The 18,126-nt window shown below is 39.0% G+C and overlaps 1 protein-coding gene across 1 annotated transcript in view; it reads right to left on the bottom strand.

Moving 5' to 3' along the window:
* Positions 1–7,775: 7,775 nt before the first annotated feature.
* The window catches only part of NEMP2 (nuclear envelope integral membrane protein 2), a 42,163-nt gene continuing 31,812 nt past the window's right edge, over positions 7,776–18,126 (bottom strand). The window contains 4 exon segments of the mRNA XM_020993599.2: positions 7,776–10,235; positions 11,232–11,408; positions 15,854–16,079; positions 17,373–17,487. Coding sequence (XP_020849258.2) covers positions 10,025–10,235; positions 11,232–11,408; positions 15,854–16,079; positions 17,373–17,487 — 729 coding nt within the window. The 3' untranslated portion in view covers positions 7,776–10,024.

Here is an 18,126-nt window from a genome sequence, read left to right as displayed (position 1 = left end):
GGTTCAGATGTGACCAGATATACATAAAAGAATCTCCATTGACTACACAAACATCTACTCCAACTGAACTTCTTTTTAGTTAATTAATTTATTTTTAGTTTTCAACAATTACTTCCATAAGCTTTTGACTTTTAAATTTTCTCCCCCTCCTTCCTCTCTTCCCTCCCTAGGATGGCAGGCAATCTGATATAGGCTCTGCATATACATTCCTATTAAACATTTTCAGATTAGTCATGTTGTAAAGAAGAATTAGAACCAGTAAGAGGAACCACAAAAAAGAAGAAACAAAACAGAAGAAAACAAAAAGAGCAAATAGTATGCTTTGATCTGCATTCAAACTCCGTAGTACTCTTTTTGGATGTGGATAGCATTTTTCATCATGAGACCTTTGGAGGTGTCTTAGATCCTTGTGTTGCTGAGAAGGGCTAAGTCTATCAACATTAGTCATCGAGCAACATGGCTGTTATGGTGTACAATGTTCTCCTGATTCTGCTGACTTCACTCAGCATCAGTCCATACAGTCTTTCTGGGTTTTTCTGAATTCTACCTGCTCATCATTTCTTATAGTACAATAGTATTCCATTACATTCATGTACCACAACTTGTTCAGCCATTCATGGGCATGCCCTCGATTTCCAATTCTTTGCCACCATAAAAAGAGCTGCTATAAATATTTTTGTACATGTGAGTCCTTTTCCCATTTTTATGATCTCTTTGGGAAACAGCCCTAGAAGTGCTATTGCTGTGTCAAAGAATATGCACATTTTTGTAGCCCTTTTGGCATAGTTCCAAATTGCTCTCCAGAATGGTTGGATCATTTCACAACTCCATCAACAATACATTAATGGTCTAATTTTCCCACATCTTCAACATTTATCATTTTCCTGTTTTGTCATGTTAGCCGATCTGATAAGTGTGATGTGGTACCTCAGAGTTGTTTTGATTTGCATTTCTCTAATCAATAGTGATTTAGAGCATTTCTAACTTTAATTTCTTCATCTGAAAACTGTCTGTTCATATTCTTTAACCATTTATCAATTGAGGAATGACTTGTATTCTTATAAATTTGACTTAGTTCTCTATATATTTTAGAAATGAGTGGATAGAGCACTGACCCTGGAGTCATGAAGACCTGAGTTAAAATCTGGCCTTAGACACATAATACTCACTAGCTGTGTGACTCTAGGCAAGTCACCTAACCCCAATTGTCTTACCTTAAAAAAAAAAGTATGCAGAAATGAGGCCCTTATCAGAGACACTGGTTGTAAAAATTCTTTCCCAGTTTTCTGCTTCCCTCCTAATCTTGGTTGCGTTAGCTTTGTTTGTGCAAAAACTTTTCAATTCAATGTAATCAAAATTATCCATTTTGCACCTTGTTTGGTCATAAATTTTTCTGTTCTCCATAAATCTGACAGGTAAACTATTCCTTCCTTGTTCTCCCAGTTTGCTTATAGCATCAGCCTTTACATCTAAATTGCATACCCCTTTTGACTTTATTTTGGTATATGGTGTAAGATTTTGGTCTATGCCTAGTTTCTGCCATACTCTTTTTCCAGTTTTCCCAGCAGTTTTTGGCAAATAATGAGTTCTTATCCCAGAAGCTGGGGTCTTTGGGTTTATCAAACAGTAGATTACTATAGTCATTGACTACTGTGGCTTGTGTACCTAACCTGATCCACTGATCCACTCTTTGTTAGCCAGTACCAAGTAGCTTTGATGATTGCTGCTTTATAATACAATTTAAGATCTGGAATGGCTAGGCCACCTTCCCTAGCATTTCTTTTCACTATCCAACTGAACTTTTTAAAGAGGTTTTTGATGCCAATGCTTACTCCGCAAGGCAACAATTGCCTTTTAGGAGTTAATAGTCAAATTTTTCACTTGTTTTGTGACACAATGTTCCAGCCCCCTTCTCCCCACCCCTCAGTGTCATACTTTTAATGTTTAAGTGAATTCAAATTAATTTTTGAGCATTTTGTGACTTAGTTCTTTAAATCACAGAAAGTACATAGATAGGTTACAAAATCAGGGTTTCAGAATCACTGCTTTAATGATTTATTTCATACTGTTTCATGTAATATTGGAGAATTACCCCAAGTTAATAGCCTTGGGTTATTGTTCAGTTGTTTCAGTCATGTCTGACTCTTTGTGACCTCTTGAACAAGAAAAAAACCAGCTCAGAGCTATGGGAGTGGGATGCCTGGGCAGGAGGAGAGGGAGGAACATAGACAAGTTTTGGGGCAGCAGAATTTGTTTCTCTCTGTTGCTTTGGCAAGGACAACTTGTATTCTGTTTTTATGAAGGCTTTGTTATTTGCTTTAGTTGTTAAGTCATTTTTCAGAGACAGACTCTTTGTCACTGCTCTTGGGGTTTTCTTGGCAAAAATACTGCCATGGTTTGCCATTTCTTTCTCCAGCTCTTTGACAGATGAGGAAATTGAGGCAAACACAGTTAAGTGAGTAGCTCAGGATCACACACCTAGGAAGTATCTGAGGCAGGATTTGAATTCAGGAAGATGAGTCTTCCTGACTCCAGGCCTAGCAATCTATCCACTGTACTACCTAGCTGCCTTGCTATTTGCAACTTAACTATTTCTGAAGGAGGAAGAGAATCATTTTACTTTCTATGAAAATAAATATGTTGGGGGAGAGATCTAAAAGGAGAGATATGTAATTCAATACAATGTGTCCACAGTTGATAGGTGAGATCCAGGAGTTAAGTGACAGATGGTGGCATACAATAAGCTACCTAGTACCAGACAGCTTTGCCATTTTTCCATGGCTCTGACTTCCAGATCTCAGGGTCTGGCAGTAGATCTACAAATATATCCTTTGATTTCTCCCCTATCCTGAGAGTAAACAATAGCAAAGTTAGCATAAAGCGTAAGTGCTTTAAGGTAAATCATGGTACATGTTATTTCATTTGACTAATCCTCAAAACAACCCTGCAAAGGTAGGTGCCATCATTATCCCCATTTTACAGATGAGGAAATAGAGGCTGAGAAGTGGTTTGCCCAGAGCTACATAGCTGTTAAGTGCCTGAGATAGTATTTGAATCTGAGGTCTGGTCTTCCTGACTTAAGTCCAGTGCACTTTCCCCAATATGCCACCTAAATTAAAATTCAAGACATGCTAAGTAATTCTTTCATTAGAAATTCTATGTTCCAAAATGTACTATAGTCATTAAATGGTGAAAGCAAACTCTTGAAGAAATTAATCAGCTAGAGACAGGGTCCCAGGAGAAGAAAGGTCATAGGGAAGGATAATGGGTATTTACAAAGCAAAATTAGTTAAGGGGGGAAGGAAAACCAAGACTTGATTCCAGAGTGCCCATGGTTGGTTTGAGATAGAGAAAGGATTCTTGGGCATTAAATTCTGCAACTTCAATTTATTTTTACCTCCAAGTTTTACTAAAACATTTGGAATCAACTCTTATAACCATTTAATTTCTTTAAAAATGCATTTTATTTTATTAGAAGTAGCTGGGTGGTATAGTGGATAGAGCACTGAACCTGAAGTCAGGAATACCTAAATTCAAATCCAGCTTCAGACACTTACTAGCTGTGTGATCTTGGATAGCTCATTTAACCTCTGCCTCCCTCAGTTTCCTTAACTGTAAAATGGGGACAAAAATAACATGTCTCACAGGGTTCTTGTGAGAGTCAAATGAAATGCTTGTAAAGGGCATGGCACTGGGCCTGGCACATAATTGTTGTTTATCCTTTATTTTCGAAGAGGGCCAATGACCTTATTGGGTGATATCTTGACACATGTGAACTAGATTTAAGTGAGGCAGAGTTGCAGGGTCATCAGCCTCACTGTTTCTTCCAGAGTCATCAAAGTCCAGTGTCAAGACAAAAGTCAGGATGATTGGCAGTGGCACAGAATGTAGTGGATGACCTTGGAATCTTCAAGAATTGACCAAGCTCTAAGAGATCCACAATGCCTGTTTGAGCCGCCTTCATGGCCACCATCCAAATAAATTGTTTTTGTCCACCAGTTCAGCCAGGGAAAATCTTCACATGCTTGGGGTAGACACCTCCCTAACTCTGATGGGCTCGAGGCCTCTTGGTTACCCTCAACCTGGTTTAGCCCACCTGCCAAGAGGGTTTTACTGCAATGTGGCCACTGTGCATGCTTCTTGGAGTCACAGGTGAGAATTAGATGACAGGTGGACACCAAAGGTGGATGAGCAACCCTCACACCAAGGGTGCTAGTCCTCCTTCAATACCCCTAAGTGCTTATTCCTTACCCTCACTGATTTTTTTTAATATCACCTGTATTTTCCAAAGTGTTCCTCTCCCTTCTTCCCTCCCAGACAGCCATCTCACTTTAATAATAATAATGATGTCAGTCAAATAGCCAATTAAGCACCTACTGTGTATCAGGCACTGTGCTAGTACTGGGGATACAAAGAAAGGCAAAAAAAAAAAGAGTCCCTGATTTCAAAGATATCATCTAGTGGAGAAGACAACATGCAAACAACTACTTATGTGCAAACTTCTAACACTAGATATATATATGAGAGATTTTAATGAAAACAATCACATGGTATAATGGAAAGAACTCTGGTCTGGGAGTCAGGGGACCTGGGTTCTAATTGTGGTTTTGCTACTTACCACTTCTTGGGCACCTTTGGAACCTCCCTGTTCAGCCTCAGTTTTGACATATAAACTCTTTGAGGGCAGGGACTGTCTTTTGCCTCTTTTTGTATCCCCAGGACATAGCACAGTGCCTGGCACATGGTAGGTGTTCAGTAAACATTTGATTGACAGGTAAAATGATGGGGTTGGACTAAATGATCTTTAAGGTCCTTTCCTTATAAATTCTTAGATCTTAAACACATCTGCATACACATAATAGTTACAAATAACTCTTCTTAATCCATAGATAAGGAACGTTAAACCATTCCAGTACCTTTGCCAAGAAAACCCCAATGGGTCACAAAGAATTGGACCCCATTTGGGATTTTCTTAGTAAAGATATAGGAATAGTTTGCCATTTCCTCCTCCAGCTAATTTGACAGATGAGGAAACTGAGGCAAACAGGGTTAAGTGACCTGCCCAGGGTCATACAGCTAGTGAGTGTCTGAGGCTGAATTTGAATTTGGGTTTTTCTGACTTGAGGCCTAGCACTTTATCCACTGTGCCATCTAACTGTTACCAAAAGTGAAAAGCCTACTGTGCTTTAGAAAGATTTTCAACTAAGTACAGGGGAAAGCATTGCCTGTTTCCTCAGAAAATTGGTCCTGGCCTAGGGTAAAAGACCAAGGAGAATTTCTTAATCAGATAAATTACCCTAAATATTTCACTCCCTAAACATTCTAGATAATCCAGATTTTATAGCCCATGATTATCTGAAGCACTTTCATAGAATCAGAGCTATAGAACTGGAAGGAACCTCTGACGCTTTCTCATCCAACCCACTCATTTTACAGATGAGGAAACTGAGGCTTAGAAAGACCGAATGACCTGTCTGGAGTCACATAGTTAAACCAGTGTTAGAAGCAGGATAAGAACTCAGTTCTCCCTGGCTCCTCAAGGAACTCAACATCTTCTAGGGGAGACAAGCTCAGAGTTTGATTCTAGAGGAATTACTTTTTAAAATGGGCTTTTCTTGTACAAACTGAAGGAGGCGGGGAGCATCAGCAGTAACAGTCATGTCTGGCTCTTCCTAACCCCGTGGACCACAGCACACTGTTGCCCGCAACCAGACAGTGCACCAAACGGAAAGGCGGGAAATAAGACATGAAGAAGTGGGCCAGGCGGAGCAGAAAAACTGACTCTGTTTATTTTTCTGAGGGTACAGGATAGAGAAAATCCATCCTAACTTCAAAGAAGTCCTCCCTGTGAGCCACTCCTGAAACGTCTGCTAAGGATGGGATAACATACATTTCCTCCTTATCAGAGTTCCTAGATAGGGTTGTAAATTCAAAGGCTTTTTCCTGCCGCCTGTATGGAGAAGTGAATATGTAAATCTAAGGTTCAGAGTGAGAAGGAATGTCTCAGGAGCCTCCTAACAGGGAGAGATTTGGAGAGCCATGCTTCTTAATTATTGAGCCCTTTGGGTAAAAGCCTGGGCAAAAGTCAAACTCTGTCCTGGATCTTAAACCCATATCAGACTCTTTAAGATCGGCCCTCAACAGCACACCAATGCTGTCCATGGGGTTTTCTTGGCAAAGATATTGGAGTGGTTTGCCATTGTCCAGTAGACTAAGGCAAACAGAGGTTAAGTGACTTGCCCAGGGTCACACAGCTAGTAAGTGTCTGAGGTCACATTTGAACTCAGGTCTTCCTGAATCCAGGTTCAGTGCTCTATCCACCAAGCCAACTAGCAGCCTCTAGAAGGTGCTGAATAAATGTTTATTGATTGGCTGTGCCAAGTGTCATAGTACCATAAGTTCAGAGACCTAGATTTGGAAGCTACCCAAAAGAAGTGGTTTGCTGGAGTCAGTTCCAACTAGCTTCTAAAAGCAAACTGTTAAATTTTCAGTGTGAGCATTTACACCTCACAAATTGGTGAATGGTACAAATCCAGGCTTAATTTATTGTTTTGTTGACCGTTTAGGCTTAAGCAAGTGATGAAGAAAATGTTTAAAATGTAAATTCAACTTAAATTGTCCTGCATGCTTTTTTTTTTGAGAGTAAGTTATAAACCTTTACCAGTACAAGCCTGCCCAAGAGCCTATCTAATCCAACACCCTCACTTTACAGCTGAGGAAAACTGGAGGCTCAGAGATGTTACCTAAGTTGCTCTAGGTCACACAGGGAGTGTCTGAGGTAGGATTTGAACCTCTCTCCAGATGCCAAAGCTAATGCTGTTTTCACTGTGTCACAATGCCTTATTATTGCACCTTTCTCTTATCATTCTTCTCCATTACAACTTCTCCACAGCCTATTGTTTATATGTATACATTATAAATACATATATTATATAATATTAATAATATATTTCACAATATACCTATTCAGGTATATTACATTTTCATCATTTACTCCCTAGTATCTAAAAACTATAAATATGTCGAATATCTGGATGATTCTAAACCCAAGGGCTGTGAACTGCTTAAAAATTTTTTTGATAGCAATTTCAATATAACTAGTTTCCTTTGTAATCTTATGTATTTTACGTTATTACTTTAAAAACATTATTACAGGAATTTGCCAAAATGCCAAAGGGGTGCATGACACAAAACCAGTTAAGAATCCCTGCTCTAGACAAATAAAAGATGATAAAGACACTGCCCCAATGTCAAACGAGTACACCCTTGGAGAGTTAGTCCTAAATACCATTAACAAACTAGGCAACTGTTTCCCAAAAGAGTTTGGTGACATATAAAACAGATTTTAAGAACTTTTCAAAACGATGTTTGAATGTCAGTTGTTTAAACACGGCCACCTACACAACAGCCTACCTATGAATTTTGGGCTAAACAGTCCAGCTCATTAACCACAGCAAGCCTTTGTGAGGCACCTTGTGTAAGCAGTGTCACATGAGAAAGGGTTCAATTCTGCTGGATAATTGCCCACCTCAGTGGTGGTGTGAGGAATGAGACCAAGAGCTTCAACTGCCTGTGAAGGGTGGAGGTGGAGATCTTTATTTCAAAAGGTCATTTAAGCCTTCTACTAATATCAAGAATGTCCCTTATTAAGATTATTACCTATGGCTTTTTGTAGGGATGTGGGGGGTGGCCTGTAATGAGTCATATTGGGAGAATAATAATAATGGTCCCCCCCAACCTCCAGCACAAGCAAACACACAATACATTAACACTCATACAAAATCACACACATTTTATTTTAATTATCCAACTTCCATAGTAATCAAAGTAAATTTATTCAAGTAAAGGTAACAATAAAAAATGTTCTCTGAAAGAATGTTTAAAAATTTTTTTTTAATTTCAGAGCTTCAAAAGTGTAAACGCTGTCATATTACTATAATATAGTCCAATTACTTAGACTAGTCACATTACCCTGAATATTCTGAACTGCATCACATACTCCCAACCAACATGTATGTCCACGATTGTTTCAGGCACAGGAGATATATTCAAAATACTACCAGAAAATATATTTGTAGAAAAGATCACCTGGTCTCACCTTGTGTCTAAAACTAAGATGATGACTCCAATGGTTCTGTGCCTGTGCACACCGACAAATGGTCATTAAAATAGATTGTATTGATTAAGTCAGAAGACAAAATACTTGCTTTGGTTTACTGATAAATGGCTACCACATGAAAGAGTGGACTGAATGTGTGTGACATAAGCTAATTTGCCTAATTACAAGTTGCCTGATGATTTACATGAACTGATGCGAAGTGAAATGAGCAGAACCAGAAGAACACTGTACATAGTAACAGCAATATCATATGATAATCTACTATGAGTAACTTGGCTATTCTCAGCAATACAATGATCCAAGAGAATTCTGAAGGGCTTATGATGAAAAATGTTCTCCACCTCCAGAGAAAGAACTGATGAAGTCTGAATGCAGACAGAAGCAAACTTTTTCTTTATTTTTCTTATCTTTTTTTTTGTCTGTTTTCTTTCATAACATGAGTAAAATGGAAATATGTTTTGCATGATTGCACATGTATAACCTATATCAAATTGCTTGCCTTCTCAATTAGAGAAGGGAGGGGAAGGAGGGAGGGAGAAAACTTGGAACTCAACATTTTAAAAAACAAATGTTAAAAATTGTTTTTATGTGTCATTGGGGAAAAAATAAAATATTAAATCATCAAAAAAAAACAAAGATTTTGAAGAAAGAAACATTCAATTTTGCTGAAGAAATACCATTTAAAAATTCATTTCTGCATTAGTCCCCAGTTCTGAGTCCTATGTCATTACCCACTGAGAGCAAAACTTTACCCTGACTTGGCTCAGTGATGCAACACAGCTTTAATTTTCCCCACCCCACTCCTGCCTTTTGTCCTTCCTTCCAGATAAGATGATTCCCTAAGAATGCTTAAGAAAATGTTAGTGAATTTTAGAACAGCAAAGGTCTAGGGCAAATACTGAAAGGGAATTAATGCTGCAATATGAGTGCTATTGGACCATTAGCCTGTGGACAGTTTTTTCAGTTCCAGGCTTCTTCCCCTTCATTATCAAAATATTGTCATTTATTTCTCTTCCTCTCTAGTTTAATGTCATAAAATCAAAAACAAAGGTCTTTTCCCATGGATCCATGAGGTGTTGCTACAAAAATAGGATGTGGTAAGGACCTGTGATTTCACTGGCACAGGGAACTCCCATGTGAGGAAGCTTCCTCTATCAAGGCAAAATGATACCTTCACTCTTAGTGAGTTCCCTGGGGCCCTGAGAGGTTAAGTCCACATGTCAAGGGTCACACAACCAGCATATGCAAAAGGTGGGATGGACTCAAGATCTTGGTTTCAAGGCTAGCTCTCTACCCACTTTGCCACACTTTCTCAAAAAAATAAAAAAAACACCCTAATAAATGATTTGAGTATTAGAAGGTAAACATGCTCGAACATTACTTGAATATTACTATTCAAGTAAAACATGAAAAGTAACCCTGATATCATGAAATTACATTCCATGAAAATATTATCAAAATAGAAAAAATAGGAAAATGAGTTTTCCTTTATCAAAATTATCAATCTTTATCCAATACACCTAAAACCAGAAAAATCCAAATAAGGAATGGCATATAAAGCTTATCTGTCACATTGTCAGTGGTCTCTTCCTCTAGTTGAGAACTGAGATTCTCTGGAAGAAGACAGCTTCTTTCACTGTGAGGATCATGAGAAAGACTTAATGCAACAATGATAAGGCACCTCTTCATGCTGGCTGACCTCCTGAGGGGCAGAAAGAAAGCCTCTCATTGTTCCCAGGAAGACTTTCCATTCTAGGAAACTCAGAAGGAATCTTTCAAAGAATCTTGCTTGCCACCTACAGTACAATAAGCAGCAGAACTTGCCAGCAAGGATGACTTCCCGGCACAAAAGATATTTATAATGTTTAATTTCCCTTTCCCTTGGGACCCATCTGTAGTTTTTCCCTACAATGGTTCCTCCTCTCTTTGATACACTTCCTGCATTTCAACTACTTCCTGTTCCTGAAGGTAATCATCTTGTGGACTGGGCTCTTGGGAACCACCAGGGCTAAAGAGCTGCTCTTCCAAAAACCAGCCTCCGATGCCATACTGCTCTTCATGGGCTCTGACTTCTTCAGGGGACAGGTGACTTGCTCCCAAAACAAACTCTGCAAACCTACCAAAAAAATATTTTAAACAAGGTTTAACATTAGCACAGAAAGTTTTACTCAGCAGACAATGTGTTTTCCTTAATTAAATTTGCCTTTGTGTCAGTCTAGAGTGGCATTCAAAGAGCATTCATAGTGGAAGTAAAAAATTGTAGATGTTTATGTGACTGCGGGAGAAATACATTCCAGGAAGCATCAGAAAACATATTAATATGCAAGATGGTCAAATGTATTAGCTTCACTCTATTTCCTTTCCTTTTTCTTATTTTTTAAAAAATAAAAAGTAAACTCTAAACTAACAACACATAGCGGATAGACAGATGGCCTTGAAATCATGACAACCAGGGTTCAAGCCTGTCCTCTGGCATACATTGGCCATGTGAACCTGGGCAAGTGATTTAATTTCAGTGATCCCAGGAAAATCTCCAAGAGCAAGTGCCAGTCTGCATTAGGACTTTTTCTTTTGGGAAAGTTCCTAATATCAATTAAGTCTCAGTCCATATTTTTCTTTAATTTTAATGTTTTGGCATTTAATATGAGCCAAAGAAGTAAGGGAAAGTTGGAGGAAGGGAAGGGAGGGGAAAAGAATGATTCACTGTGAATTCAGAGATAATTTCCAGTATTTCAGGAAGGTAACAGCTTTATATCCCACGAACTTTACTTCTTCCCACCTGAAAGTTGTTTTTTAAAATCTTGCCTATAAAGTAGATCAAACTAATATTTAACCTGCCTGGAACAATTCTGTCAATATGTCAAGGGATCTGTGGAAGAATGGATCTGCTCTCTTCTCCTTTGAATGGAAAGCAAAATACTAAGCATACTAATCTAGTCTCTATTTCCTATCTGAAGTGGCTATACTCCACAAACCATAATGTTCACAGAAGTCTAACCAACCCAATGACAACCGTAGGCTCCAGAGCCAGAAGGAAACTTCAACCATCTAATCCAATCCTAGTGCCTAAGCAACACAGAAAGCTTTTAAAAAGGATGGAATTTTCTTTTACTTTTTTGGGGACTGGAGTCTGGACACAGTTAACCACGATGGGAAGTCTGTGCTGTGGCAAAACTCACGCAACCTCTGCAATGCTTTGGCTGTCTCAATTTCTGCTTGCTCCCTGTATTCTTCTTCAGTAATGTGCTTAATCACCAGCCTTTTTGATCGATAATATTCCTTGATTTTTCTAAAATGACAAAAACAAGCCACGTTTTTAAAATGGAAAATGCAAATTATATATAACTTCTACTATTTTAATGGCTCTTACAGCATTTTTAGCATAATATAAAGTGCTAGGATTGGAGTCAGAAAGACCTAGGTCTGAATCCTATGAGTTAGTTGACAAGTTTCCTCATTTGTAAAATAAGGATATTGAGAGACAGGTGGCACAGTAGACAGTGTTGGGTCTGGAGGCAGGAAGACTCATGTTCCTGAGTTCAAATCTGGTCTCAGACCCTTCTTAGCTGTGTGACCCTGGGCAAGTCACTTAACTCTATTTTCCTCAGTTTCCTCAGACACAACTGAAAAAGACTGAAAAAATGAGAATAATACCTGTAGTACCTACCCCACAGAGGCTCAAACACCATCAAAGACTTTGTAAACTTTACAAAGCTATATAAATAAAGGGCAGCTCTTATTCCAAATACTTGCTTGAAAGGTTAGGATCAGTCTTCTGAAGTTCAAGAAAATGCATCTCTCAGTTCTATTAATTCTGCCATTACAATCATGTGTGCGTGCATGTGCGTGTGTGTGTGTGTGTGTGTGTGTGTGTGATGGACCCCTTTGGATGTCCAGTGGAACCTATGGACTTCTTTTCATCATGTTTTTAAATGCACAGGGAGTTCCAAAAGTCTTCATGCTTAAAATTTCAATGAGACTTTGGGGACACCCTGTCAAATAAAAATACATAAAGAAACCAATTACAAAAGAAACGAGTTATATTGAAATACAGTTGTCAAAGTATTTTTAACAAGTTTACAGACACAAGGTTAAGAACCCCTGCTTTCCACTATCTATAGTTTTCCTTTTTTTGTTATCATCTTGAGATTTTCAGGGTCTCAAACCAGATACAGAGTTTGGGTCCTACTTATACTTTTGTCTCTACCACCACCACCATTGTGGCCTAACCTGTAAACAAATGAGGTCTTGAGGTTTTCATTTTTGTACTTTAAGCACAGATTCAGAAAACATATATTTTCCTTCCTCTAGGATTTTTCATCATCATGAATTTAAAATAATGGCTTTTCTACATGTGATCTGATTCTTCCCTGGAGTATTAAAGAAACAGGCCAGCAGCACTAGGGAAATGGGACACTCAGGAAATCTTTATTCAGGAAACAAGTAGGTAGTAGGAAAAAATATGGCACCATAAGTTCCTCAAATCACATATGCTTAAAAAAAAGGGGCGGGGGCCTACCAGCTACAGGATGTTGTGGGGTATAGCCTCCACTGGTGGTAGTGAGTCTGTGTAATGCCAGTGGAGGGGAGAAGGGGGCAAGATGTCTGTGTGTCCTCCACATCCAGGTGGCATAAGGCCACAATCTAGTTTGCTTGAAGGGGACACTCTTTAAAAATTAGCAATGGTCAGGTTTTAGAAAGTTACCTATTACATTAATCAATGAGTTTTTTTTAAAATGTTCCCTTTGTTTCCTTCAGATTTAACAAAGACTAATTTATCTTTTCTTTTTTTTGTAAGTAGATGACAATCATTTGCTTAAAAAAATAGCCCATGGTTGGTAGGGGAAGTGGGAAGGAGAAAAAAAATGCTTGATAATGCTTATAATATATTTAACTTTAAAAAAAAAAACCCTCTATTTCAAAACAACCTCTAAATAGAACATGGCAAAGCACAAGATTATCCTATAGGTTCTCATGTTTTCTCCTGGGCTTTCCAGAAGCAGTACATATAATTATTGTTGTTAGATGTTTCAGTTGTGTCTTATTCTTCATGACCCCCATCTAGGATTTTCTTTGCAAAAATATGGGAGTGGCTTGCCATTTCCTTCTCCAGCTCATTTTACAAATGAGAAAACTTGAGGCAAACAGGATGAAGTGACTTGCCCAGGGTCACACAGCTAGTAAGTGCCTAAGGTTGCATCTGATTTTGGGTCTTCCCAATGCTAGGCCCAAAACTCTATCCACCAAGCCATCTAACTGCTCATATATAATTAGCTAAATGAAAAACTGCATAAACATAATTATCAAAACCACATCTAAATAACTAATGGGAGGTAAGGTAAACTGTAATGCCAAAGGGACTAACAGTCCTATATTTTAAGATCACACATTTCACATATTGGAATAATCCTAGTGGGGGAAAATTTGTCAGGTCAGCATTTTCATAGAAAGGTAGCTATTTCTATGTAAGATATTATAACATTGTATTTATTCAGACTCATATTTTTATTGGTGCTAACTGGCTTGAAGTTCCTGTAAAAGAGATACAGACGTATATGTGTGTATTTGTAGAACAGAGGACAGACCTGTGAGTTCACTGGAATAGGGAACTCTTAGATGGAGGAAACACCCTCCAACAACGTGGGCCAGCACCACCTCTACAACCTATAGTCTTAAGAAAATTGCTCAGAGCATTAAGAAGTGACTTGGCCAGACTGGTATGTCCACACAGAGAATATGTGTCAAGAAACAGGACTGCCCTAGGGTGTTTCTGGCTCTGAGGCTGTATGTGTAAGTGTGTGTGTGTGTGTGTGTGTGTGTGTGTGTGTGTGTGTGTGTGTGTGTGTGTGTGTGGTGGTGGGGATTTCACCCATCAGTAGCTATATCCACCCATTCATCATCTATTTAGCTATACATCTATCTACCTACCTACCCACCCGTCATCTCTATTTTTCTATCTATTTGGAGGAAGAGAGAAAAGAGGAAGTAGAGAAAACAGGAGAGAGAAGCAGTTGCTGGATCTGCATTGATAGAGCGAATTTTCTTACTGGGAGTCAGGTCTAACACACACACATACACACACACATACATACACACACACACACACACACACACACACCCCGAGCCTTTCACTACCTCCCCACCCACTGCATCTATTTTCCCCCTACATGCCCTAGCCCAGTGGTTCTCAATTTTTTTGGTCTCAGGACCCCTTTGCACTCTTAAAAACTACTGAAGGCCTCCAAAAGAGTTTTTGTGTATGTGGGTTATATCTACTACAGGTTAAGACATCTTAGTATCGTTATGAAAATAGTATTGACCTCACAGACCCCCTGAAAGGGATCTTGGGGACCCACCAGGGGCCCTTGGATCATATTTTGAGAACTGCTACCCTAGACTAAGGATAGAGCTCCTGATGTTCTTTTGATCTCATGGGAACATGGAAGCTAATGGTAGGGAATGCACCAGCCATCTTGTCTTTCTTTGCCTGAATCACTGATTCATTTAATTTTAGAACTGAAAGGGACCATTGCTATGTTGTTCAGTCGTGTTTGATTCTTTGTGCCCCCATTTGGAGTATTCTAGACAAAGATATTAGAATGGTTTGCTATTTCCTTCTCCAGCTCATCCACAGATGAGGAAATTGAGGCAAATAGGGTTAAGTGACTTGCCCAGGGTCACAGAGCTAGGAAGTATCTAAAGCTGAATTTACAAAAAAACAAAACAAAACAAAACAAAAAGCTGAATTTAAACTCAGGAAGATTCATCTTCCTGATTCCAAACCCAGTGCTCTCTATTCACTGTGCCACCTAGCTGCCATAAAGAATATCTAATCCAATTTCATTTTATAAATGAGCAAACTGAGGGCCAGAGAAATCCACAGATTTGTCTAAGGTTACAAGTTAGAATGGGAGAGTCAGCATTGGAACCTACTTCTTAATGCACATCCTATATTCTTTTAATTACAACCAAGTGATTAAAAGTTAAACTTAAAATTCAAAGGGAAGGGACTACTAAATGTTCAATTCCTTGCAAAATGAATCTGCATCTACTAGTTTCTCCTTCAGAAAGATACATGTTGATCTTAAAGCAGTCAACAGTTCTAAGCACTAAGGAACTGCTGAAGGAAAGATTTCAAATGACTACTGTCACTGCATTCTGGATAAGACACAATTTCTTAGTAAATGGGAGAAATACACAGAATAAAAAGGCAAGCACTGAAAGAACCAAATTCCTGCATTTCCTCCCCCACTTTCTGCTGTTGCATTTCCTCCCCCACTTCCTGCTGTTTTAGAGTAAAAAGATCAAGGAAAGAGAAGGGCAGGGAGAATAATTGTGCTGATGAATGGTACGCCCCCCCCCGCCCACGTACATATATGTAGGTGTATATATGGTAGCACAGTGGGTAGAACTCTAGACCTGAAGTCAGGAAGGCCCATCTTCCTGAGTTCAAATGTCTCAGACATTGGCAGTGTGACCCCGGGGAAGTCATTTAATCCCGTCTGTAAAATGAGCAGAAGAAAATGCCAAACCACTTCAGTATCTTTGCCAAGAAAATCCTAAACGGGACCACGAAGAGTCAGACATGACTGAAAAACAAATATGTATGTATATATGTATACTCACACATATATACATATATCACATAGCAATATGATATATGTTACATATGTTACATGTATTTTTAAACCATCATGGTTTACAATGTCAAATTCACTGGAGTGATATACTAACCTGCCCACACAAAAGAAAGCTCTGAATGGATAATGTAGACCCTGAGAAGAAATCAGGAGAACCATCACTGCATAGGCAACCTGGGCTGTGGTGACACCAAAGTAAATCATGACCAAGGATAAAAGCCGCAGCGTCCACATCAAGATACTTATGCTCCTTTCTTTGACGAGGGGCCCATGTCTATAACAGGCAGAAAAGCTGATGGATCCCACGGTCAGAATGTAGCCTGGGAAAGCACAAGAGGGTAGAAAAATCAGCACATGTATAGGAACCTGGAAAATGGTGGGGAAAACCTGACCCCAGGTGCTACATACAAAGAACACAGGTTTGAGATGACACCACGTACATTAGTGTAATGTTAGGAAATCCATGTTTTCACTTTCCTTTGTCAGTGCCAGATGAAACCAATCATGAAGGTAGAAAGTATCTCTGGCTGGCTGTTCTGAGATGCAAGACTGAATTTTATAATCATCCAAGAAGTTTTCCATGCCAGCAGACATCTTAGTTTATTTCTCAGGTCAACCAACTTGTTACTCTGAAAGTTCTGGGTAACAACCCCCTGTGAATCCCAAGATTTTCTTTTATTAACTATGAAGGTAAAACTGCTCTTCAGAGTTGTGGGTTAACAGTAAGAGAACCAGTTGTGTCAAATGACATGAGAATATTATTAAAATTTTACCTTGAAATAAAAATTTTCATCCTCTCTCTTATTTTCTCTGCTTTATGGATAAAAAAATAATTCACCACATCAATTGATGCAGCTTGGTCCTTCTGAGGTATTCTTAAATTCTCATGTAAGAAGTTAAGTGCTTAAAGTATGCAAAAGTTTAAAAACTGAACCCAGCATTAACTTTCTTTTCGTATGAATGCCCAAGATGATTCCCCATTCTGCACCGTGCCTCAAGTTACTTATGTCATTAGTGTAGGTAAATTCTCCCACTCCTGGTGCAGACTGCAATCTATGCCCTTGGTGGAAGCTTGAGTTGCTTTGGTCAAAAAAATGTCATTACTTGGTGACCAACCTCATGATGAACTTTTCCAAACAGTTAGGATGGTCCTTAGACAACAGATACACACTTGGGAGGCAGCGTAGTGTCATGGAAGGAACACTGGCTATAGAATCAGAGTATCTGGGTTCAAATCCCAGCTCTGCCACCATGGGCAAGTCATTTATCCTCTCTGGTTTTCACTTTCCTCAACTGTAAAATGAGTGAGATGACCTCAAAGGTCTCCCTTCATTTCTAAAACCATGACTAACTTCTAGGACAGGTTCATCCCCAGGTTAACTGCAAAGCCAGAGCAGCTCTTGGAGACAGCTTCCAAAATTTTAGAAAGTTTGTGACCTGTGCTAGTGAAGGGAGCTCTTCTCCCCCTCCATGAGAGCTTAGCCCCTTGAAGTATCACAGGCTCTCAAAAACTTGCCTTTTCTAATATCCAAAACTGTCATGAGGACGATCCCTCTGCATTCTCTTCAGTCTCACAAATACAAGAGTCTATATGTTTCTTTCAATTTACCTACCTAATACATATGTTTTGTTTTCATACCAGAGCCACTTTATTTCTTCCATTAACTGGCATACGAGGTAAAACGAAGCAAACCAACAACCAACCATGAGGGCCCCAAAGGTGCTATACTGTGTGTGGAAGGAAAGAGATAAAGAAGGTTCCAATTTATTCATCCTTCAATGAAAACCACTGTTCCATTAGACTTCATTATCAATTGACTGGAAAGGTATAAAGAATATAAAGATCACAATGTACCCATTGTTTACTGATGATAAAAATGTATTTTGGGGGCAGCTAGGTGGCACAGTGGAAAGAGCTCCAGCCTTGGAGTCAAGAGGACCTGAGTTCAAATCCGGCCTCAGACACTTGACACTTACTAGCTGTGTGACCCTGGGAGAGTCACGTAACCCCGACTGCCTCACCCCCCCCCCAAAATGTATTTTGATAGAATAAAGCCTTGAAGACTCTCCTCCCAAAAGACATCCTCTAGGCATATGTCAAACTAATATAATATTCTATGAAGAATGTATTGAAAAAGCTCTTTGGTTGACAACCTTCTGATAACTCATATTAAAAAAGGCATTAAAAAAAATCAAGACACATTTGCAAAGGTATTTGTCACCATCATGGAGGATGTCCAAGATGGAGTCTAAATGGAAGAGAGATTCCCTAGAGAATGAGTTCCTCAAGAGGCTGCTGTTTGATGACATTGTGCTGACTGTATCAAGCCCCAGATCTCTGCAAAGCCCCTATATAACATTCATAAT

This window comes from Phascolarctos cinereus, unplaced genomic scaffold (genome assembly GCF_003287225.1).
Source record: "Phascolarctos cinereus isolate Bilbo 61053 unplaced genomic scaffold, phaCin_HiC Scaffold_726;HRSCAF=1367, whole genome shotgun sequence".
Classification (NCBI taxonomy): Eukaryota; Metazoa; Chordata; class Mammalia; order Diprotodontia; family Phascolarctidae; genus Phascolarctos; species Phascolarctos cinereus.
The sequence above is the reverse complement of the archived record's forward strand: the minus strand, read 5'-3'. Positions and strand labels throughout refer to the sequence as shown.